This window comes from Dromiciops gliroides, chromosome 5, assembly GCF_019393635.1.
Source record: "Dromiciops gliroides isolate mDroGli1 chromosome 5, mDroGli1.pri, whole genome shotgun sequence".
NCBI classification, from domain to species: domain Eukaryota; kingdom Metazoa; phylum Chordata; class Mammalia; order Microbiotheria; family Microbiotheriidae; genus Dromiciops; species Dromiciops gliroides.
The window spans coordinates 253,266,387-253,292,704 of NC_057865.1; the positions used below are offsets into that span (position 1 = coordinate 253,266,387).

The window sequence follows — 26,318 nt, forward strand, 5'->3', positions numbered from 1 at the left end:
AGCACTTATGTAGTGCTCTAAGGTTTGCAAAGCACTTTACATATGTATCTCATTTGATCTCACAACATTCCTGTGAAGTAGATATTGTCATTATACCCATTTTTCAGATAAGGAAATTGAGAGGGTAAGTAACTTGTGCATGGTCACATACCTAATAAGTGTCTGAGGCAGGATATGAACTCGCATCTCTTTGCCTTCAAGTTCAACATTTGTCAACTATATCACCCCTCCTATCATTCATATATAGAGATAGATGATAGATAGATAGATAATAGATCTATATATGTATATATTTATGTGAATATATGTATGCACAAATGTATATGTATATTATATATACATATATAATGTTATAAATTTCTATTTACATAAAAAGGGTAAAAAAGTCTTTCATAAAATACTGAAACCCATATTATCTGCATTCAGTTCTTAGGGCAGGTTTGGGATCTACTTTTTATAGATGTTTAATGCCCATATCATCATCCAGAATTGCAACTCTTGCAAAACTCATTTTTCATTGGAAATATCATGAGAGAATTGAGATGGATCCCAAGTCTATTCGTGATGCTAATGGAAATATAGAGTGAGTCCTTTGTGCACGTATCTAGTGACTTTTTAAAAATTTTCCCTACTAGAATGTTAACATATTCAAATATCCTAATAGTGAAGTAACTTTTATATAGAGAAAGAAATAAAGATAGATAGAAGGAATAAAAGGAAGACTCTCAAATATCATTGTTTTGGACCATACTAGTGGGCCTCTTTTCCTAGAATATAAACTCTTTGTGGGCAAGAACAGTAATTTAAAATATATATATATATATATTTCAATAACTATTATATGGCAGCATTAGTGCTCCCCCACCTAGTAAACATTTATTGAATGCTTCTTGAATTAAATGGAATTGTTATTAATATAATAACAATAATAATATCTAACATCAATAGAGCACTTCCTGTATGCCAGGCCCTGTGCTATATGCTTTACAATTATTACTTCACTTAATCCTCATAAAAACTCTGAAAGGTGGGTGCTATAATTATCCCCATTTTATAAATGTGAAAACTGAGGCAAAAAGAGGTTAACTTGCCCAGTTTACAAATTAGAAAGTGTCTTATATAAGCCTTGTTAGAATGATTATTTCTGGGGACGGCTAGGTGGCACAGTGGATAAAGCACTGGCCCTGGATTCAGGAGGACCTGAGTTCAAATCCAGCCTTAGACACTTGACACTTACTAGCTGTGTGACCCTGGGCAAGTCACTTAGCCCCCATTGCCCTGCAAAATAAATAAATAAATGAAAAAGATTGATTATTTCTTTCACACATCATTGATAAGGAGACAAAGTTTAATTAATAGGGGTTCACACATGTAAAAGTTAGATGAGTTTTGTTTTAATTTCGAGGTCAGTGTGACCCGACAGTGTGTGTAAGGAAGGAAGGAAGGAAAGAAAGAAAGAAAGAAATTGAGAGGCTCAACTCTTCTCTGCAGTGGTCAAATAACCTCTATAATAGGGTATTTGTTTTGGATTCTAGCAAACTAAAGTTTATGTAAAGGAGATAATACAAGATGGTCAGCTCCTAAAAAAATCATTTCTTATAAAGAAACTTGAAGGCACATGAACATTTAGTCTAGAAAAATTATGAGTATCCAAGACAGCTATCTTCAAATATTTGAAGGCCTATCATTTAGAGAAGGCTTAGGTTCATTTTTCTGTGCAGATCTGGAGGGCAAAATTAGAACCTGTGGGTGGAAGTGAGGTAGAGTTCAGTTCAGTCTGAAAAATAATTTTCTAACAATTATAACTCTTCAAAAGTGGGATGAACTAATGTTGAAAAGTCAGGCATTTCCAATAACTGTTTTCAAATGGAAGCTAGAAATCAGAGAACCTGGTTTTGAATCCTGCCTCCATCACTATGCAAGCTTAAGGAAGTCCCTATCTCTCTCGGATTCAGTTTTTCTTTTCTGCAAGATGAGACAGTTAGACTAATGACCTCTTCAGTTCCTTTCAGCTTTAAGTCTCTGATACTATGACCTCTAACATACATTCCAATTCTAAGATTCTGTGATTCCTTTTTTTTGTAACTGCAGGAAAACAGAAAAAAAACTGAATAGGAAATTGGCATTAAAAACATGTATATTCAATCTCTCAAAAATCTCTATCTCATTTTATTTCAATTTGCTACTTGATTCAGACATAATGAGGGATTGGAATACAGAAAAACAATTAAACATTTATTGCATGTTTTTAAAAATGAATTTTGAATGAAAGACAAGCTCAGATGTTTGCTTCAGCTAATCTCAAATCGTACTTTGCTCCCCTCCTGAAATGTCTTCGTGTGTTGAGAGTCATACAGACATACTTTAAAAAGACAAATCTAGGACTTTATCTCCGCTTATCACCAGTAGCTTCTTTTTCATGTACTTTTAAGTATTGTCTGGCTTATTCTCATAGGAATGCCTTACACATTAGAGTAGAACTTCTCAATCTTTTTCTTCCTTCCTTCCTTCCTTTTGTTCTTCCTTCCATCCTTCCTTCCTTCCTTCCTTCCTTCCTTCCTTCCTTCCTTCCTTCGTCCTTACCTACCTACCATTTATAGAATTGGTCAAATCAGATCTTTTTCATATGTATCTGAGAAAGGGGTGAGCAAAAGAATGAAGGAGTTCAAAGTAAAGGAATGACTAGGAGAAGCTCTAAAGTGCGATTATTATTTCCATGTAAATCTCTTAGAAAACAGTACCTTTTCCAGGCCCCCACCCATAATAGTTTCAACACAATATACTTGACTGCACCATCTCTATTTTTCTAATCTCTGCTAGAAAAAAACAAGCAAAGTAGCACAAGCCGATTTCACCATGACCAGATAACTTTCTTTCTGTTTATAAATTTCTTTCATATTTTAACTGCATGATAGGTAAGCATGAGTAAGTTGTGGTCTACATTACTAGATGAAAGGCTAAGTTTGATGAGCCTGAGAAATAGTTAGCTAGAGAAGTAGAAATAATGGTAGACTTGGAAACGGGGAAACTGAATTCCAATCTTTTAGTAGCTGTGTGATGCTGGGAAAGTCATTTAACCACGGCCTTCCTCAGTTTCCTCAGCTGTAATATAGGAAGGAATTATGATAGCTATTACCTCCCAGGGTTATCTTGAGATGATAGAACACAATGATGATATAAGATAAAATTAAATCATATTTATAAAGTACTTTGTAAACTTTAAAGCGCTGTCTATGCAGATGTGTGTTAATTATTATTATTAAGATCCAAAACTATGGGTATATTTAAGTATTCTAAACCAAATTATTATTTTATCAAAAAGTTAAATGAATCTATTTCTTTATGTTCATCATCATTAAGTCATTCATAGGCCCAACTGTTTGTAAGGAATTTCCCTATATTTGTTGATTGTTTTTAACTTCTCTACAAGTACAAAATCTTTCCAAAGCCAAGTGTAAGTAATACTGAGGTTATATAAATCTGAAAAAACTAACCAATTTCTCACTCAAATCTGCAAACTCTTTTGATGACTACTGACATTTTATTGGGGTATGGGGGGGCAGTTAGTGTTTTAGGCCTTTAGAAGTGTTAGGCAGGGCCTTTGTCTTTATTCTACAGAGGATGATGAATGGCTTCCATCATTCCCATAACCTTCAGCAGAAAAAAAATTAAATTTTGTGGCTTTTACAAATTTGCTTTTGAACTCAATATGTTTTAAAGGACTGCAAGAGTTTGACCCAACCTGTCCATATTTCCTCTCTGCTGATAAATGACAAATGTATTTCATTACAAAAATGGGTGGAACCTCAGATAAGTGGCTAGAATGTATTAGTTACAGACCCTGACATTTTACCACTTTCATATTCTCTAATATACGGTTTTCTTTTGATTGATTGAAATCAACACTTATATTTATTCATCTTATCAATCTTTCTCTTAATGAAAGGGCTGGTGTCTGATTTTCAAAACTGACTTTGTCTTAGCATGCCCTAATACAAATTTCTTCTAAGCCAATCAGATTTAATGATCTTGGATTTGGAAAATATTTCATATTAACAAATTGGTGAGGGTTCTGAGAGAAGCAAAAATAATTCACTTGAGTTTAAACAGATTGTTTAATAGGGAAACAGCATAGTCCAGCAAGGTCATAACACAATAAGTTAAAAGCATCTTGTGTTCCTGTCCAGGCTCATGATGAGCTATGCAACCAAATGCCTTCTCTGTCACTTTTCTATAAATTGGGTTTTTCCATTGCTCAGGAGGATGGAGAAAAGTGATTGGATAGCTCTTCCACATGGGAAACCATTTGAATTAATGTTATTCTGTGTGTTAGTGTCTCATAGTAAGGGCTTAATAAATGTTTGGATGGAGGGATGGATGGATGGATGGATGGATGGATGGATGGATGGATGGATGGATGGATGGATGGATGGATGGATGGATGGATGGATGGATGGATAAATGAATGAATATCATTCTGGATAAATAAGAAATGGGGTAGCATAGTGGAAAGAAATGTCGACTCAGAGTTATGGATACCTGGGCTCAAGCCTCACCTCTGATATATCCTGGCTTACCCAGGGTGAGTCCCTTAACCTCTAAATGCTCTGGTCAATTCTATAAGTTTCTTCAAAATAAAGAACAAACGACAACTGCAAAACATACAGAACAGGTACTGATCAGTTGAGGCAGATTCCTTACCTAGGAGTTTGATATTTCAATAAAATCACAGTCAGCATCCCTATCCTTCCCTCAGATGAATGAAAAACAAACATTATGATTCCAAAGAAAAAGTTTGGCCAATTCAAGATCAGTCACTTGACCAAGCTTATTGTTTTTACTTGGAGGGTTTTTAATCTCAAATTATTGAACCTAAGTTTATAAAAATAGATTATTTGAAATTTAAAAAAAAATCTCTTGCCTGTCAGCTTTTAAAAATACTAATGAATTAAACAATAGAATTCCAAATGCAGCTCTTATCAGTGACCCCAGTATGTCCCTTCATGAGAGAAAAAAGAAAAGGTCAAACTTCAAAAAGCAGAATATCAAAGGAAACTTTTACTTCAAAGAGGCAAGGTGAAAATGACTTTTAGATTGCTGTCTTGTTATAGGTAATGATGAAATGACTTCAAGTCCTGTCAGGGGTCATGAGTGAGATGGAAAATGTCAGTCCATGGAGGTGACCCCTTTTATAATTCACTTCAACAATTCAGCCAATATGAATCAAGGAACTTCTGTGTACCAAGCACTGTGCTGAGCTCTGGAGATGCAAAACAAAAATAAAAATAAAAAATACCAAAAGGAGTTAACATTGGTCCAGGGCAGTGGTTCTCAGGAAAAAAAATAATTTCAGGACTCCTTTATATTCTTAAAAAATGTTGAGGACCCCAAAGAACTTTTGTTTATATGAATTATAACTGTCAATATTTACCATACTCAAAATCAAAAACATCTTTGAGTTATTATGAATTTTTTTCTTTTTTTGTTTTTTTTTACCTCAAAGGCCCTCTAAAAAGGTCTCAGGGATCCCCAGAGCACCTAGACCACCCTTTGAGAACCACTGTGCCAGGAGATACAACATGGACACAAATCGAGAAGTAGAGGATGATTGGGGATAGGAGAGGATAGCAACTACTGGGATGATTATTGCAAGTTCTTTGGAGGCAAACACTATCTTTTGCCCTTTTTTGTATTCCTTGTGAGTTCTTGGCATGTAATAGGAGTTTGACAAATGTTTACTGATTGACTCATGGTGGAGGAAAAAAAAAAGCTGGCACCTTGGTTGAACCTTGAAGAGAGCTATTTTATAGATATATTTTATGTATATTATATTTATATATTCACATATATGTGCATATATATGTGTATATATTGAGAGAGAGATAGACAGACAGACAGACAGATAGATAGAGTGATAGATAGATAGAGTGATAGATAGATAGAGTGATAAATTGATTAGAACTAGAAATGAGGAACTGCAGGTCTCTGTTAGGTATAGCTTAGCTTTCATAAGTTGAGCCATTAGATTTCAAAGCTCTGGTGCTTTGACACTAGCTGTGTGACCCTGGGCCAGTCACTTAACCCCAATTGTCTTAAAGATACAGGGTCATCTTCTGTCATCATGATGTATATCTTGATCTTGGACCCAGATGGCTCTGGAGAGGGTGAAGTTGGTGACCTTTCACAGCCCTCCCTCACTTAAATCCAATTCATTACAAGTCATGACATCACCCCAATGTCATGGTCCTCTTCAAGAAGGAATGACAGAAAACAACAAAAGCTTTTCCAGTGTATCATTCTGACCTCCCTTATGTTATGCTCTAAACTTTTGAAAAGATATCTCAATAACTATTTTCCTTTTTTTTTTTTTTTGGAGACATCTTACCATGCAATATCCTTATTGAGTCTGGACAGGGAATTTCATCAACATAGGGACTTCATTTCAATATGAATCAGCAATTTATAATCTTGGAGAGTTAACAAAGACACCAAATCCCATGATTTGTTCCTGGTCACACAGTTACCATATGTCAGAGGTGAGACTTGATCCCAGGGGCTCCTGAGTCTATCCATTAATCCACAGTATAAGAGTTGTGAATGTTAGTTGGTAAGAAAACTGATCTCTTGATCTCATTCACTGGGATGAATATACACCAAGAAGAGGTACAGGACCCAAATGCTGTGATTTTGGGGGAAGACATCTCCCCAGATATTTGACCTTGGAGGTCAGAGAACTGGAGGCTGCAGAGTAGTACTGATTTTATTTCAAAAGGGAGGCCTCCACTCTGGTCTCACTAGATATTCTAATGAAACCTACTTACCCTATCAAGATGGTCTGACCAGGGGCAATGAGGGTTAAGTGACTTGCCCAAAGTCACACAGCTATTAAGTGTCAAGTGCCTGAGGCCGGATTTGAACTCAGGTCCTCCTGAATCCAGGGCCCATGCTTTATCCACTGCACCACCTAGCTGCCCCTGACAAGATTAAAAAAGATTACCAAAACAAACCTGATCTTGGGTGACACCAGAGTTGCCTCAAAGTTAAAATATTCTCCTTCCGCCAAGCCTTGAATCACCTGACACACTGTCTCTACTCTACTTCAGAAATAAGGAAAGTTACTGAGCAGCCTCACCTGATAAGCATCTTTTGCCCTAAAACTATGTGAAACCCTGTACACTTGTGTATCCCCTCCCCTCTGTTCTTGGGAGTTGCTAGTCATCGGGCAACTACCCATCAACTGATGCTTTTAAAAAACAAAAAAACTTTTTTTAATCTTCTAGCTTTGCCTCCTAAATTCTTGACCTCCAGTCAAATGTACCTAGGTGGCAGGAATTAATCTCCAGGAGGATCTTGGGATCAAGGGGCTGAGGAATTCCCCAACAGGAGACAGGTGGGGATGATGCTCCCCAAGAGGGTGCTTGTCAGTGAAGTGTTCCTGTTCCTTTTCCTTTGGAATTGTTCTAGAAGTTCCTCCTGGTAGATGCATAGAATGGATGACCTCACTGATGTGCTCAGCCTCACAGTTGGATTAATGATAGGTACATTAGAAGGTGGAGCATTCAATTTGAATAAAATGACCAAAATTGAGAGGCTTACCTGTACCTTTCAAATCCTTGGAAATTAGATGAAGGCAATCGCCAGAGTAATTTTCTTGTATTTCTAAAGCACTTCTAAATCAGTTCAATTCATATTTATCAGGAACCATGAGGTGCAGGGCATTGAACTAGATGGTAATTTACAAGACTGGAAAAGATGCAGCCCCTGATGAGAAGCAGGATACCTTTACTGAAATTCTACTCTCAGATCCAAGGAGAATCAGGAAATCAACACCCAAAAGAATGGTACTGGGAAAGACCAAGGCAGCCCATTGAACAACAACAAAATGAATAATAACGATTCACATTTAAAGTTTGTAAAGCGCTTTATATGCATTTTTATCACCTGCATCTCATTTTCTACTTAGTCCATAAAAAAGTCAGATGTGAGTTGTGATCTTTCATTTCATCCAGTTTTTCTCTCTTGCAAATTGAATCATAAACTCTTGCTCGACATTATTCAAAAGTCTGTAGGTCTTGCTAAATCACATTGTCATATTCCAAGATGAAATCGTTGGCACACGATGAAAGGTGGAAACGGGAAAAGGAATAAATCATTCAAAGGCCTTTTATACTTCTTGTCTGATATACTTAGGATCTAAATTCTCTCTCTAGGTCATCCTATGTTCTCGTATTAAAAATCTCCAATGTCTTTGGCCATGGGAGTATGTTATTTAGAAGGCATTTCTGACTGTTTGGACACTGTGTCCACCATCTCATTGACCATAATCCAAGGTGTCTGCAGAACAATTTTATAGCTTTGTTTATGACTGTTTGACAGGGGAGCAATGGCAATTTGAACACAGTTTGATGAAAGAGGGCTTGGAGTTGCAAGCTTACATTTTCTCTTGAATGCCTGCCGCTCAGAAACAGCAAGATCTCAGAACTGAGTGATGGTAAAGCACTAGAAAACAGGAGTTTTCAAATTATTTATCCACAGCTATTACAGGGGGGAAAAGTTTGAGTCAATTGACTTGATCTAGCTCAGCTGTATCTCTTGGACAGGTGCCAAAGGAATCTGCTCTCTTCTGGCTGAACAAAGACAGGTAACTCCAATTAATATTACATATACCGTCTATTCCCTGCATACTGACTGGAATTGATCCCAGGGAAATTTCAATTCCATCTCAATGTCTCATGTCTATTTTTTTTCTACCAACTAGAGACTTGACCCTGACCATGCCTCCTTTCAAATGCTATCAGAGACATCTGAAACCTTCATAATGTTGTTGAAAAGGCTATTTAGATACCACATCTTGATTTTGACCCTGTCATTCTTCTGAAATCTTAAAAGTCTCTCTTTGCAAAAAGCCTATAAAAGCTTCCCTTGAATATGCTGTCTCCTAAAATAAATGCCACTATCTAAAAATTGCTATAGTCTATTTCGTTAATGGGAAGTTTCCATGACCAAAAAAAAAAAAGATTTATTAAGAAAATGATATTAAACTTGGGTGATCATTATCCATAACATTAGATGCTGCCCTAATATGATTTTTTTTAGTGAGGCAGTTGGGGTTAAGTGACTTGCCCAGGGTCACACAGCTAGTAAGTGTCCAGTGTCTAAGGCCAGATTTGAACTCAGATCCTCCTGATTCCAGGGCCAGTACTGTATCCACTGCGCCACCTAGGTGCCCCCCTAATATGATTTTACAAAGTAATTCTTTCTTTCCCAATTTATTTGAAAGCCCTCTCAATTCCCAGTAAATAGTACAGTAATTCTTTTGTATGGAATTTTGACTTCTGAGTGTAGGAGGTTTTTTGTTTTATTTCACAACTGTACCCTCAGATGAAAGAGGACTAATGGAAAATCTCATTTCAACCAATAGATATTTAGGGAAGCAGTGTGCTACAGTTAACAGTCAACAACCATTTATTGGGAAACTGTTATACATGAAACACTGTGCTAAGTGCCTGCCCTCATAGAGTTCACACTCTAATGGGGGGGACAACATGAACATGATTATGTACATAGGGAGAAAATGGGAAGTAATCTCAGAGGGCAGATTCACACCCTGAATTAGAATCCCGGCTCTGAAAGTTACAGACTTTGTGGCCTTGTATAAATTGTTTCCCCTTTCTGGGGAATGGATGTAAAATGAATGGAATGGATTGGATTAAGTGACCCCCAAATTCTCTTCTGTCTCTATACACAACTTTATATCTACAGTGCTGTGGTTATTAAATGGCTGCTATGCCTTCTAGAGTATGCAAAGCATCAGGAATACAAAGACAATTTTTAAAGGAGGGTGGGGGATCACTAGTTGCCTTCAAGAAGTATCCTGGGGCAGCTAGGTAGCACCGTAGATAAAGCACAAGCCCTGGATTCAGGAGGACCTGAGTTCAAATCCAGCCTCAGACACTTGACACTTACTAGCTGTGTGACCCTGGGCAAATCACTCAAACTTCATTGCCCTGGGGGAAAAAACACACAAAAAAGTATCCTAACTTGAATGCCATATGTACACAGATTAAGTAAATACCATATAACTCAGGGAGAAAGCAAAATCTAACTACAAGTAGGGATGGGACATACTTCCTGCAGGAGATGACACCTGAGTCTTGAAGGAAGATAGGGTTTTGTAAAGTAGAGATAAGGAGCGAGTAAATTCCAGGCTCAGAGTGAGGAAATGGAAAAACAGAACTGTGAAAATAATTTTAACTTGGCATATGTTAATTCTATATTAATAAATGTTTATCGAAATTTGTATCAAGTTCATTGTAGTTACTGAATATAATTATTATGTTTATCTATTTGGAATAATACATGGAGTCTGTATTAACTACATCTCATTTGAAACACAAACAAAAAAGTTTGGCCCTCAGTACCTTCCTTATTCATAAATGATCTCATTGTATCTATTTATTTATCTGTTCATTTATCTATTAATTCATTTATTCATTCATCCATTTATTTATTCATTCAATCATTTATTTGTTTGTTTATTTAGAATTTTTCCCAAGTTACATATATAAACAAATTTTCACATAGATTTTTTTTGGGGGCGGGGGTAATGAGGGTTAAGTGACTTGCCCAGGGTCACACAGCTAATGTCAAGTGTCTGAGGCTGGATTTGAACTCAGGTCGTCCTGAATTCAGGGCTGGTGCTTTATCCACTGTGCCATCTAGCTGCCCCACACACCAGTTTTTTAAACTTCGTGTTCCAAATTCTCTTCCTCCCTCCCCAACACCCTCCTTAAGAACTCAAGCAATTCAATTAAGTTATACATGTACAGTCAGGTTGTGAAAGAAAACAGACAAAAAAAAAACTTTAGAAAGAGGAATTAACAAAAAGAAATTATATTTCAATCTGTATTCAGCTACCATCAGTTCTTTCTCTATAGATGGATTGCATTTTTCATAAGTCTTTCTGATAGCATCCTGCTCATCATTTCTTACAGCACAATAGTGTTCCATCCTAATCACATCCCACAATTTGTTCAGCCATTCCCCAGTTGATGGGCATCACCCCTATTTCGAATTCAACTTTTTTTAATCTCATAAATGATCTCATTTTATGTATTCTCAGGAATAAATCTATTAAAATTAAAATGTGTTTGCCTTTCAAAATAATTTGAAATAACTTCTTAGTTTTCAATCATTCTACATAGGATTGTGTTGTAAGGAAATTAGGCAATTTACAGTAAGATCCCACTACATTTCAGGTGTGTAATTAAGACATTTCCAGGAAAGGAAAAAGTCTCTAACTGTAGAACAGTATAAAATACTAATCAGTCCACAGTCAACCAGCACTTAATTAAGCCCTTGAAATGTTCTAGCACAGGGCCAAGTGCTGGGTATACAAAATCCAGTCCCTACTTTTTAAAAGCACGCATTCTAAATAATCTTGGAAAATAGAAAAAAAAATATGTCAGGCCTAAGGGATCAAGGTTCAGACCTGGTTAAACCATTTTAAGGGTCAACATTCACTCACTCCTCATTCATTCATTCATCCACTTATCAAATGCATCTCATCTTTTGATAACCAAAATTAAAAACAGACAGGACTTGCAGGACGCTGTCCTGGCCTTCAGAGATGCCTGCAAAGGTCATAACATCAGTCAATCATTCAGTCAATATGTACTACTGGGGGCTGAGGATCTGAAGAAAGGTTAAAACAGTTGCAGTCTGGATTCAGATCTTTATAGCATCTTGTCACAAGTTGCAAAGACAACTGGAATTATTAAGTTAACTACCCAGGTGCAACCCTGTTAAGGAATATTCGTCTAGCTCATCTCTATCTGTCAGATAAGGTGGTAGGAGAGGGGGAGGCAGGGAGGGAAGAGGATGAGTAAGTAAAATTCACATGGATCTCTATTGATGCCAGAGAAAGGTTTCCAGGTGCATGGGGTTGGGGGGGGGGCCTTTGGGGAGAAAAGCATGCCTGGGAAGCACCCAGGTGTTCCACATGTGCCAAGTTTTGGAAATGAGCAGGGTTTTTTTTTAATCATCTGAGTAAACCTAGATTGGGAACCCTGCCAGAAGCTAGCTCCTTCCTACAGTGACAAGAAGCTAAATAATCCTGAACCTCCTTCCTAACTCCTTCAAGAAAAATTATGGCTCCTTGAACAGGGGAACAGCTCTAACTACAACCTTATATTTAAAGGTCTGCTGGGGACTTTTGAGGTACTAAAGATATGGCTGCCCCAGAGTCCTCAGGTTTTGTATGTATTGTTTTAAATAATTTTTTTTAATGCCGGGTCATTCTCATTTAAGGAATTTTTAATCATCCGCAATGGAAAACTGTAAGGGAACAGAATGAGACGTCCTAAGGCCGGTACTAACACTCTTTTCAGACAACACTAGGGGATTTTCATGGCGTTACTTATATATTTATTTGGTAGTATTTCTTCTCTTCTTTCACAAGAGTATATTCTTTATTAAGAGCTTTCGATATCATTTTTAACAGCCTCCATCTGTTGGTTTGATTCATTCTTTGCTCTTTAATTACAAATGTTAGCTTGACAAAATAACCTCCTAAAATATAGAAGGGAAAAGTGGTTATTGCCAAAAATCATTCTGTTTATGTATTTTGTAGTAAACGGTTTCATGACCGAATCCCAGCAATATTTCCTATAATGCTGTCTTTGGAAATCCTTATCAATTGATAGATCTGTGGATAAGATATATAATTTTAAAACTACCATAAAGCATAAGGAGGGAAAGGATGGAGAGAGGTTGCCATAGCAACAAAAATTCTGAATTTCCTGAATCTGAAAGAAAAAAGAAAAGTCCTGTGATGCATTCATTTTTATCCCCCCACCTACGCACCACTGCCCCCCCACACACACACACACATGCACATAAGCTTTGTATTGGAACCTATGATCATTTTTTCCACTAAACCGGCTAAATGTTAGCTGAATTATACGTGTTTAGCACCTCTATTTTTTTTCCTTTTTGGACTGGATTGTGATTCCACTGATATAGTGTCTTCTTGATGTGCTAATTTCCTCTGTCATTGCAGATTAGCACTTTTTTCCTGCGATTTATAGTCTCAGGGAATAGCCTGGGCATATGTTTATTGTTCAATCATTTTTCAGTTGCATCTGACTCTTCATGACCCTTTTGAGGGTTTTCTCATCAAAGATCCTGGAGTGTTTTGCCATTTCCTTCTCCAGCTCATTTTAAAGATGAGGAAACTGAGGCAAGATGAAGTGACTTGCTCAGGGTTCACAGTTAGTAAGCATCTGAGGCTGCATTTGAACTCAGTTCTTCCTGACTCCTGGCCCAGTGCTCTATCCACTCAACCACCTTGCTAAATAGAAAGGGACAACTAGATTTGCTAGAGGGAGTTTCATCACCATGGAATTCCCTATACCACTGAAATGACAGATCTGATCTTTCTCTTACTATATGCCAGACACTCTGCCCAGCACTAAAGGTACAGAAAAATAGGCAAAACAGCCTCTACCAGTATTTTTCATGAGCTTTAGAGGGGAATTTTAGAGATTCATATGTTCTAAGAGTTGAAAGACAGTTCAGTTTCATCTAGCCCGACAAGTAGTTACCTGGTCTCTGGTCATCTTCAGTAATAAAGAATTCACTACTTATGAGATAGCCCATTCTAAATTCTTTTCGGGGGAGGGGGGTTGTATTTGTGTGTGTGTGTGTGTGTGTGTGTGTGTGTGTGTGTGGTTTTTTTGTTTGTTTGTTTTTGCAGGGCAATGAGGGTTAAGTGACTTGGCCAGGGTCACACAGCTAGTTAGTGTCAAGTGTCTGAGGCTGGATTTGAACTCAGGTCTTCCTGAATCCAGGAGCACCACCTAGCTGCCCCCCCCCAATTCTAAAATTTGATAGCTTTGTCAGACTTTTTCACCCCCCCCCTTACTTCAGGATTGAATCTATTCTTCATTAATTCTCATTACTGCTAATTCTGCCCTTCAAGGCCAAGAAGAACATATCAGTCTCTCTTTCTTCAAATATTTGAAAATGGTTATCCTGTCCCACCTAAATCTCTTCTCCGTGCAAAACAAAATAAATAAAAATTACTTCCCTCTGCTTCCTCTCCAGCTCTTCATTGTCATTAAAATGTAATGCCTTGAACTGAACACATTATGCTGAAATGTGGTCAGATCAGTGACACTCTCATTTTCCAAATCCTAAACACACACACACACACACACACACACACACACACACACCCCTTCCTCATCACATTAGCTTTTTATATTATAATATCAATCACTAAACATTTAATAAGAACTTTTGTGAAGGGAGTACAATGAGACTGTTGTAGTTTGAACAATAAATGAGGAGGGCCTGGATTAGGGTAGGGCCTGTATTAAATGAAAAGGGGAGAGGGGGCAAAGAATTTTTGTGCCAGACGCTATACCAAGGGTTGAGAAGACAAAGACAGAAATCAAACTGTCCTTACTGACAGAGAAATGATGGTCTGTCTGTTGGGGAAGACAGTCACACTATTGTGACTATCTGTGTCCTCAGTCTTTTTGATTGGTTAAGTCCCACTATGTAACCCCATTTGGGGTTTTCTTGCCAAAGATACTGGAGCAGTTTATCATCTCCTTCTCCAGCTCATTTTACAGATGAGGAAACTAAGACAAACAAGCTTATATGACTTGCCCAGGATCACACAGCTAGTAGGTGTCTGAGGCTAGATTTGAGTTCAGGAAGAGGAGTCTTCTTTGGCATCAGGGATATTAGGATATCAGTTACCTTCTCTTTGTATCAGTGTATTAGATGATTCACTGTTGATTATAATTTCTAATGCTGTTGAAAGTGTGTGTATGAATGTACATGTGTACACATGTATAATAAAGTCTAAAGGTATATATATGCATATTTCATGTCTCATCATACCAAATGTGAATGTAATTTATGCTTATATTCTTATATAATTTTCTCATGTCTTGCACAGAACTTTACACTCATGAGTTAAGTAGTGCCAATTTCATTGCTTCCCTTTTACAGATTAGGAAACTGAGACTCACAGAAATTGGTAATTTGCCCAAGGTCACCCAGCTAGATAATTAGGCCTCAAACCCAAGCCTTCAGTCTTCCAAACAAGTACCCCTTCCACTGTGCCAAGTTTGTAGAATTATTGCAGCCATTCTGGATACTATCGTTATATCTGTTACAGGAAACCTTTATAGAAGTCTTTGACATTTATAAAAAAGACTTTTTTATTTACATTACAATAAAGGGTTTCACCTTGTAAACCTACAGTATTCTCCTCATATTGGAGAAAATGTCATGATTTTATCTTTGTTGAGCAAGGGTTAAAAGTTCATGGCAAGGGTCAAAGTTTGATTAAGTGGAGTGACAGCCAACTATTCCTTTGATCTGTGGAGGATTATATTTTTATATTAAAGAGATATTATTTTCCTGCTCTTAAAAAGCCCCTTGAGTATCCTTTAAGAATATATAATCTGCAAGCATACTTTCTAAATGTAATCCCCAAAGAATCAAGGTTTTCTGTTCGGTTTTAGGAGACTCAATTTCACTCATAGAAATTATTTATGTTATACCACAACCAATAAAACTCAACTCCCAGAAAAGAAATAATTAGCAATACCACAACTAGGGACTATAGCTTTAATTTAATACCAGTGATGCATTTTACTCTTCATCTGAATATGATTTCCTCTTAAAATCCCATAATATACTATTATTCCCACAAAATATATAATTAATAGAGCTGAGTTCTGGGCATCATATTTGAGCAAGCATCAGAACAAATGAATAGATTCCCCTTCATTTTTCAGCTACATGTCTCCTGGTATTTCATATGCTTCGAAGAAGAGGAAAACAACTGATAAAAAAGGAGATTAGTTTGAAATGTCCCTTGTGGTCAATAGATAAAAATGTATTTCTGCTGACTTGGAAGGGATGTGATTTTTATCCATAGCATTAAGTGATTCTGAAGCATAATATTATTTCTATGCAGTGCAGAGAAAGCCCCAGAACTTTGATTTAAATTAATCCAGCATCTAGATATGAGATCCCCAAACAGGGGCGGAGAACTGGGGGAAAGGTCTCCCATAGGAGGAATCCACCATGAGGCAAAACTGTCTTTCCAGATCTGAACTTCAAGATGAGAGAAGAAAAAGAGAAGTCATAATGAATAAGGAGATATTTCCGAAAAAAATTTTGGTGTACTTATTTGTTTGGTTTTTTGCTTACTACTATGTATCATATATTTAAAGTTGATTGAGCGCTTGTCCTAGATGTTGAAGTCAGGATTTACAATTAGCTTATGAGTTAGACTAGATGACTTCTTAAGACCTCTCAGTGCTTTCTCATTCAGCTTTGCATGTAAGTTACAGCCCCGAGAAATGAGTAGTCATAATAACTGATAAAATACTAGACAATCTTATCAAATATATGTTTATCACATAATGAAGTGGTTTGATATGAACCCAAACAAAGAATCAGTATGTAGTACCCTGTATTTCTATGTGAATTTTCTGGTTTTTCTAGTTCCTCTCCTCATAAAGCATTTAGTATTTAGTGCTTAATTTATTTTCCATCTTGTATCATTCGCTAACAATAAATATTTCATGTGCCTTAGTCATGTATTTCCAAGCAAAGCATAAACTTATTAAGACCAGTATTCATCTCAGTCTCTATAGTGTATAACATGGTGCCTAGAATGCTGTAGGTCATTGTCAGTACTGGTGTTTTGATTAGGATTGGGAACACTGAAGCAGATAGCAAGGTAGGAGATGTTTAGTGTTTGATCAAGCAGAAAAAATAGAAAAATGATTGAGGAAAATTGGCCAGAAATTGTATTTCTACGTTTAACCTCCTCAAAAAAAAAAATGACAACTGAAGGTACATTCTGTTTGTGTTAGGGCTTTGGCAAGAATCTGCTATGTGGGAGGGGGAAGCAATTGAGTAAGCTGAAGCAATAGCAGGATATCTATGTCTTGCAATTTTGGAAATCCAGAGGAATCTTGTAGTGACATCCACAGAATGTGCTGTTTGTGTTTCAGCCAGTGCTAAATAACAGCTAAACAGGCAAAATGCATAGGCTACTTACTGTCCCTACTAGAAGGGAAGGTAAAAGAGATGGAGAGATTCTGCTCTACTCAGCAGATAAATGGGCAAAATGAAGTGTTAAGAGAATGAACTCTAAGGGATGATAGAGAAGAAAAAGAAACTATGAGTCAGTAGCAAATCCTAATGAGAGAGAGGAAGAAGGAGGAGGAGGAGGAGGAGGAAGAGGAATAAGAGAGCAAAGAAGGGAAGAAAGAAAAGGGGATGGAAGAAGAGAACAAGGAGAGACAGAGAGGGAGAGGAGGAGAGAAAGGAGAGGAAGAAGTGAAAGAAAATGGGAGGAAGGAGAGAGAAGAGGGGAAGAAGGAAAGAGTGAGAAGAGGAAATGAAATTGACAGAAAGAAAAAGAGAAAGAAAGAAATAGGGAAAAAAAGATTTCTGTATGTCAGAAAAGTAGCCTCTACCCATCAGTGCTTGAAGAGAAATTGGGAGCCCCTCTGTCTTCCACTGCTCCATTCCTCAAAAAGTAGGTTTTTTGATTGCTTTCAAGATGTTGGGAAACATTAATCAATCCTTCTTTGGTTGAAAGGAAAGGAAGGGAGAAAGACCAAGGTCAAAGTCAAAGACCTGTTTGAATACTGGCCTACTAATTCTGGTACAATTGGATCACGTACTTCTTCTTACTCCTCAATCCAAACACTTCTGGTGAAAGTTAATTTTGAATTTTGAGGTTCCTTCTTCCCATTAATAAAGTGAAGGCTGTGGCCACAATCTAGTACTTTCAAGGCATCAGGAACCACCAGGTGAGAAAGGAAGTCCCAGCTTTGATACTGCCAAAGATGGCAGAAATTAAGACTAATTCATGACATAGGCCCAAGACTACCTCATGACATAGGCCTAAGACTAACTTCTTGACCTAGATGTTAAAAATTAAGATTACTAAATATATTCACATTTTATAAATTAATTAGTATGAACTTCATAAAATTTTTAAAAGATGTTTCCTATTAAAGTATTTTTTTTTAATTCCTTCATCCTTGGGGCAGCTAGGTGGCGCAGTGGATAAAGCACTAGCCCTGGATTCAGGAGGACCTGAGTTCAAATCCGGCCTCAGACACTTGACACTTGCTAGCTGTGTGACCCTGGGCAAGTCACTTAACCCCCATTTCCCCACCCCACCCCCCAAAAAATTTCCTTCATCCCCTGTAATATTTGCCGGAGATAGGACACTTTCCCTCCCAAAAAAGCCTTGACAAGTAAAGGATAGAAATAAACAGGATGAAATTCAGTGGTGATAAATACAATACTGAAAGCATAAGAACAAAATTACACACTTACAATATAGAAAAAACCAGTTATGTGCAAATAAAGTCATCTCTTTCTCCTAGGAAACACTAGCTATGACATTTCACTATAGATTTCACCAGTTTTGAAATTGTCTTTTCTCTTAATTCTGTGGGAAGACTATTCCATTTGAAATTGTTTTTACTGATAGAAATGTGAAGTTTCAAAATGAAGAGGTTGTTTGTACTTCTGTAAAATTCCCTTTCTCTTACTTTGCTTCAGATAGTAGCTGTTTCTATTTCTTGATGAGGCAGAGGTCATTTCTATGCTAGACGCATTTCTTGCAAGAACTGTGGAGATACTATTGCCTAGGCTTGCCAGCACTAATTTTTTTCCTGCCTGAAAGCATGTTCACCATTATAGCCCCGCAGCTTGACTCATCTGTAGCCACACAGTAAGACAATAACCCAGATGAGCGTAGGCTTCACGTCTCCTAACTGCCTATTCAAGCTCTGGGCCACGTCTTGCTCTTACACATGAAGATCAGTTCTCATTTCCTGGCACTTATCACTGAATATTCTTTCAAGCTTTCCAGGGTCTACTATTAATGGCATGCCTTCATGTCTACATCTTGGGGGGGGGGGGAGGGAATCTCAGTGATACACATAAACTTCCATTTTGAGAAAATGCTGTAAGCATTGATTAATATTTCCCAACTACTTGAAAGCAAGCAAAAACCCCTGAAATTATATTTAACAGATCTGGTTATTAGTACTGTGAGTGCCTTGATGTATAATCAACTGTGCTATAGACAAGGTAGCTTCACAAATGCATGACTAAGACCAATTAATAATTTAGCAGAGTTTTGTCTATAGTAAATGTCAAAGGAAGTGACTGAAAGAAAACTGCCATCAATAAATGAGTCAAAACCTAGTTTCTGAATAATGTAGAAGTCCAATTAGAGAACTCTTCCCTTAATACTATTACTCTGTTCTAGTTTGAATAAGCCTAGAAGGCATTTTCAGATTTACAACATGGTTTATCATCATTTGTAATATAAACATTGTGGCATCCTCTTGAGTGTGAGCAGTATTTAAACACAAGAGTTTATTTTCTTCCCCCAGTAACAATGTGTGTGTGTGTGTGTGTGTGTGTGTGTGTGTGTGTGTGTGTGTGTGTGTATTGTGGAGATGAGTTAGGATGTAAATCTATACAAGAGATTCATGACAATTCTTAAAGGGTTAGGAGGCTTAACAACCCACACTCAGTATTGTTGGGGGAGTGGGAAATAATAAGTAATAATTACATCTGATATTACCTTTTTGAAAAGGCTTTCCTATGTGGCTTAATAAATATTTCATGACCTAACATGAAGTAATATGCTAATGGTACAATATTTATCCAGTAAGCAGGTGCATCTACTGATGTTTCTCTTCTTTAGCTTAACTTTGATGTGAGATCACTTGAAAGCTAGACTGAATTTCTTTTCTTTCTTTGCTCTTTTCCCTGTCCCCACAGATTCCCTTGGAACCAAAATGGTGAGTGAGAGTGAGAGTCACCACGAGGCCCTGGCGGCCCCCCCAGTGACAACTGCTGCACCAGCGCTCCCACATAATGTCACCGAACCGGCCACCCCGGGAGAAGGGAAGGAAAATGCTTTTTCTAAGATTAAGGAGAAATTTATGAATGAGTTGAATAAAATTCCATGTGAGTATAACATTTTTTTAATATAATAAAAGTAGATGGTCAAGATTCATGCCCAGTCAGTTGCAAATAATGTGCTTCTTTCTTTTGAACCTATCAAGACAATAGTAAGTTATGATTAGGGACTCTTGTGAATTCTATCAAATCATGTAGGCAGGGGCAAGAATCCCAATTATGATAATGTTTCCAGTTCCATATATAATCTAAGATCTATCAGTTCCTTTTTCTGCCCAAAATACTAATTTATGGCTTTGAGGGACTGTACTTTTAGAATCACTGGTTACTAAATACCTCCATCTCAGCTTCAGAAATGTGTTGCTAAAGTTCTAGCTTTTTTGGTTGGTGAAATAATGATCAAAAACTTTCAATGGCTCTCTGTTGTCTCTAAAATAATTGTTTCTTGTCATCAGTGACTAAAATTTGCTTTCTAAAAGGTGGATTAGTTTTCCTTTTTTCTCTTTGCTAATATTCTACCATCTCTTCTAAGCATTAAGATTTATCCCTCCCTGCTTAATCTTCTATTTCCAAATGTAGTGACTTTTTTTTAAAAATCAACTTTCTCATGTTGTCTTTGGGGGAAAATCTGTTTCTTAGCTTATTTTTTACATTTGTAGCATTAATTCTAATGAATGTGGCTTAAGTTAAATATTTCACTCATACTACATAGAAATGTCATATGCTTCAGTTTATGATTTCCCTTCCAGAGTCGCCTTAGAAATAGAGACAGGGCCTATGATTTTATTGGTATAGGAAATTTCTGGGTGGGGAAACTCCCTCTACCAATTCTCTGCAACTTATAATCTTTGAGTTACCAAGAATACTGAGAAAGTAAGTGATTTATCCAGGAACACACAGCCAGTGTATGTTAGAGGTGGGATTAAACCCAGCCTTTCTTGACTTTGGGTCCACTTCTCTATCCATCATATCATACTGCCCCTTTTAGAGTTGCCATATAGCTTAAACATTTGGAATTTTCAAAAGGAAGGTTCCAAGTGTAGCTCTTCCCTTGAACCTCTGGTAATAAAATGTTAAGGCAGAAAATCAAAGCCCTTTGGACCTAAGAAAGCTACTGGGTCTTAATATGTAATGTATAATTTTTGAATAATATATAATTTCATTTCAACATTATGTGTAAACTATAGCAAAACACCATTCTAGGTGATATAGAAACACAAAACTGAGATGGTCCTTGTTCTCAAGAACCTTACATTCTACTATAGACATGGTGAGTACAGAGATAAGTAACTATAAGGCAATTTGATTAGGAAAAAGGTATGAACAACCTAGGAATTCAAAGAAAGATTATTCAGGATGCATCTGAGCTGAACCAGGAAGGAAAATTAGGCTTCTTAGAGTTCGTGATGAGGGAGAACTGCTTTCTAGGCATGGAAAATGAGTCCTGGGCCTGTAGTCATCTGGAGACCAGATGAATAGCTGAGTTTTTGAGAACAACTAGTAGTCTCCTTTGGCCACAGTGGAGGGAGTGTGATGAAGAACAATAAGGTAGGAAAGGCAAGTTGGAAGTTAATTTTTTAAGGTCTTGAATGCCAAGCAGAGGTGTTGATGTTTTATGTTATAATAGGGAGCTCGTGAAGTCCACCAACCAAAAAGCTGGAACTTTAGGGATATATTTCTGAAGCTGAGAGATCAAATTAAAGATATTGGAATCTGGATCATCTCTTATGCCATCAGTAGTTAGGAAATTGTTGATTTATCTGTCCTTTTAAGAAAAAAATTCAAGTTCATCTGAGAGAGCCCATCACCATTCTGGACACTAATTAGAATTCTCAGCAGGAAGATGAATAATTGAATAGAAATGTAGGGGTGGCTTGGTCTAGTGGATAGAGCACTGAACTGAAACTCATGAGACCTCAGTGCCATCTTTGGCCCTGCTGCTTTGCTGATTGGCAGTTTAACCTTGAGGAAATGTTTTTGACATTCCTCTGATTCCATGTCTACATGACAAGAAAGAAAACACTTTGGAGATGATTTTACCATTGCATGTCAATTGGGTACAAGCTGTGCCCTATAAGTGTTTCACCAGTACATATGCATTGAAGCTATTTGTTGTATGGGAGGTGAGGAAGCAATGGGGAGCTGGATGACCCAGTGGATAGAACACCAGGCTCAAAGTCAGGAAGACCTCATTTCAAATCTGACCTCAGACTCTTACTAGCTGTTTGACCCTGGGCAAGTCACTTAAACCTGTTTGCCTCAGTTTCCTCATCTGGAAAATGAACTGGAGAAGAAAATGGCAAAATGACTCCAGTATCTTTACCCTGAAAACTCCCAATGGAATCACAAGAGTCAGATAAGACTGAGATGAACAACCAGAGCATGCATTAGAAGCAATCCCCTCAGTAAAATATTAATTCCCTGAAGGCAAGGTCAGTTTGGTCTTCTGTCTTTGAATGCCCAGCATCTGGCATAGTGTTCAAAGTAGTCATTTAGCAAATATTCATTGAACTCAATTGGATTAAATGGATGACCCAAGTGAAATGAAGATCCTGCTTTCTTTGTAAGACCCTTCCAAGCTTTGTGCAACCAACATGGAAAGTAGAAAAAAAAAAAACATTGGCGGCCAGACAGTGCAATACACATGATTCTGTTTCACCATACCAGAAGCCATGGTAATGGTAAGCATCACTTGTCAGCATTGATAACATTTGGATTTCCAATTATTAATTTGATTCACGTATGGGATGCGTGCTGGTCTGGTGCTCAAATCTTCCCTCTCTTCCTTTCCCTCCCTGTATTCCCGCTGTCAGGGCAGGGGCTTCCACAGTGGCCAACAACGTTACGACTCACTCTCAGGGATTTAGATGTAACCCTGGTGTGCCTAATCTATGCTATCATTTTGCTACCAATAACCATAGCTCCTTAGTTTCCCCCTCATAGGCTTCTCATTTAATAAATCAGTCATGATATCATTGGTTCTTCGTAAGAAACATTTCATGTATGTATATATATATATATATATATATATATATATATATATATATATACCCAAGGCAACGCAAGAATAACAAAAACATCCATGAACATGGGGACATAGTCTTCCACCAGTTAACATGAAGTCCTTGGGGAATAGTCAACAAGCATTTATCAAGTGCTTCCAAGGTACCCCGACAATCTGGACACAGATTACAAAGCCATAGCAAGGAGACACATCAGTAGGGAGTACATGTGCCTGTGGCAACTCAAAATTCTGTAGTGCAGGCCTGATGTTTCTGTCCCTTCAGGAACAATGTGCATGACAGTTCAGTAAATTTTATTATGTGCCTCTTAGGCATTGTGCTAAGTACTGAGGGAAAGTCTTTTTTTTTTTTATGTCCCTGCCCTCAAGGTGTTTACGATCTATTGGGGGAAGACAACACACAAAAGAATTCTGGAAAGGGGGTATGGGGAGGGGAGGAACAATACCAGAGGTCATCCTGTGCTGTAACATTGGAACCTGGCAGAGCTGCAGAAGCAAAGGGGAATGAGCTTAAAGTCCAGTTTCACAAAGGAAGCCTTTGGGAGGAGTTTGCTGCTCTTTTAGCCCCCCAATCAGAGGAGAGAGGAGGCTGAGAGAGGTGGAACCCAGGCTTGAGTTGACAGCACAGTGTTGAGATTAGAAGTGAGGGGCTAGGGGCAGCTAGGTGGTGCAGTGGATAGAGCACTGGCCCTGGAGTCAGGAGGACCTGAGTTCAAATCTGGCCTCAAACACTTAACACTTACTAGCTGTGTGACCCTGGGCAAGTCACTTAACCCCAATTGCCTCACTAAAAAAAAAAAATGAAGGGCTAGGGCGCAGCTAGTTGGCGCAGAGGATAAAGCACCGGCCCTGGATTCAGGAAGACCTGAGTTCAAATCTGGCCTCAGACACTTGACACTTACTAGCTGTGTGGCCCTGGGCAAGTCACTTACCCCTCATTGCCCTGCAAAAAAAGAAAAAAAAATAGAAGTGAGGGGCTAATCCTGGGAGGGGAATCATACTTGAAACCTGGCCACACTACAAGCACAAAGCCAATTTTCTTTTGGGTCTCTCTTACTTGGATGGGGCTCAAGACCTAGAGTGGTGAGAAGTAGACTTAGCATTAATACCTCTTCCCTAGAATCTTCAATGAGTATGAGCCTATTACCAATGGTCATCATTCTCAAATTAGACTCTGTGTCTGTGAGCTGAGCTACCGTGCCTAGAGACATAGTCCAAAATGTAAGTGGAGTGTAATGGTTAGCATTGGTGAGGCATGTGATAGCCACTCATGAGATCTAGTGGCCTCATACTTCTCACCTAGGCATTGTGGCATTTACTATGTTCTAGGATGGCTTCCTCACTTCTCATTGACCTCATTCAGAATGATCTAGATTCCCAAGGATAGATCATCTCCACCATTCTAGCTCTTGACTCCACATCTGATGTATTTCTCATTCATATAACACATAGGAAGGATGTTTACACACACAATTAGCCACTCACAGTGACGCTTTGAAAATATATAAATATTAAATATAAAAATTACTACAATATGTAATATACTAGTATTTTATAACTATATAATTAAATATTTATATTATGTATAATAAAATAATAAATAAATACAACTAGATATAAACATATTTTAAATATATAAAAATATTGCCAAAAGGCAATGTAAATAATAGTGACATCATAGATATCAATAAATTAAAATAAATGCATAAGTAACAAAATGTATCTTAATCCATATATAAACCTTGGCCATTCTCTTCCGTCAGCACACTCAGTATCCAATGTGAAAAGCAATCATGCACAGAAAACTAGAAGGAAAGCTCCCCATTTCATAGATGAAGAACAATGAAATCAAATGACTTTCTTAAAGTCACCCATCAATCTAGCAGGTGACTCAGGATTTGAATCCAGGTTTCCCGATTGGCATTTCAGTCTTCTTTTCATTACTGTGTTGGTAGTTCTCACCTACATACAAAAGGGAAAATAGGGGGCAGCTAGGTGAAGGAATGGATAAAGGACCAGCCCTGGATTCAGGAGGACTTGAGCTCAAATCCAGCCTCAGACACTTAACATTTGCTAGCTGTGTGACCCTAGAAAGTCACTTAATCCTCATTGCCCTGCCCCCCCCCAAAAAAAATTTATTTAAATAAGCATAGTGAATAATGCACACTTGAATGATAGCAATAATAACTCTAACATTTAAATAGCACTTTACTGTTTTCAAAGTACTTTATATGTTTTATTTCATTAGATCCTCATGACAACCTTGTGAGTCAGAGGTCATTGTGATCCCCAATTTACAGATATGGAAATTGCAGCCAAAAGAGGTCAAATGACTTGACCGAGATCATGTGACTTGTAAATGTGTGAGGTGGCATTTGAACTTAGGTATTCCTGGCTTTGAGTCTAGAATGCAGTGCTCTAGGGCCTAGGGTAAGCTGCCTCTTTAATTAAAGTCCTGAGCAACTTTCACTGTCTACATAATTGGAATATCTTATACCCAAGGAGTGGGACCAAAGGAAAATAAAAGAGTCAAAATTAATCCCTTTCAGGGCAGCTAGATGGTGCAGTGTATAGAGCACCGGCCCTGGAGTCAGGAGTACCTGAGTTCAAATCTTCCCTCAGACACTTGACACTTACTAGCTGTGTGACCCTGGGCAAGTCACTTAACCCCAATTGCCTCACTAAAAAAGAGAGAGAGAGAGAGAGAAAGAGAATGAGAATCCCTTTCAGGACATAGGTTCTATAAACATTCTCACTTTGGTCTAGGTATAATTTAGTGTGATGCTAATTAAAAGTAACAAATTAGAATATTAATCAATTTTGGTCTCTGAACTAAATCTTGGCTATCTGGCAGATGTGGTTTTTGCAAAATTGATAGCCAGCAGCTTTGGTCTGTCACTTAAAATTCCCTCTTGCAAGAAGAGAGGTTTTACAATGGAAGCAAGTATGCATGTCATTAGTTGAATATCTGCATAGTCCAGCATGGAACATATTAAGACCAAACTGCCTGATGCTATCATCCCTGATAGCACAAAGCTTAAATATTTTTTTTAAAAAGAGAAATGACAAGTACTGAAGGGTTTTTCTCTTCTAATTCACACCTCACTGTGTTTTCTAAATGTCTGTCTAGACAAGGATTTTCATGATGTTTCTTTATTTTGCAAACTCTGAATTTTTTTAAAAATAGGACTAGGGTCATGGATGCCTCGCGAAGCATGAACTGGTATTATTCGAGTTGCTGTGATTAAGACCTGGGATATTCATGAGCTCTTTCAAGTAGAATACCATTTTCTCTTAAACA

General features: G+C 37.6%; 1 protein-coding gene across 4 annotated transcripts in view; it reads left to right on the forward strand.

Moving 5' to 3' along the window:
• Window positions 1–26,318, forward strand: part of SYT1 (synaptotagmin 1) — a 755,577-nt gene that overhangs the window by 429,975 nt on the left and 299,284 nt on the right. For all 4 annotated transcript variants that reach the window (XM_043966329.1, XM_043966326.1, XM_043966327.1 and 1 more), the window contains one exon: window positions 19,855–20,043. In XM_043966329.1, coding sequence (XP_043822264.1) covers window positions 19,872–20,043 — 172 coding nt within the window. In that variant the 5' untranslated portion in view covers window positions 19,855–19,871. The remainder of the gene's footprint in view (window positions 1–19,854; window positions 20,044–26,318) is intronic.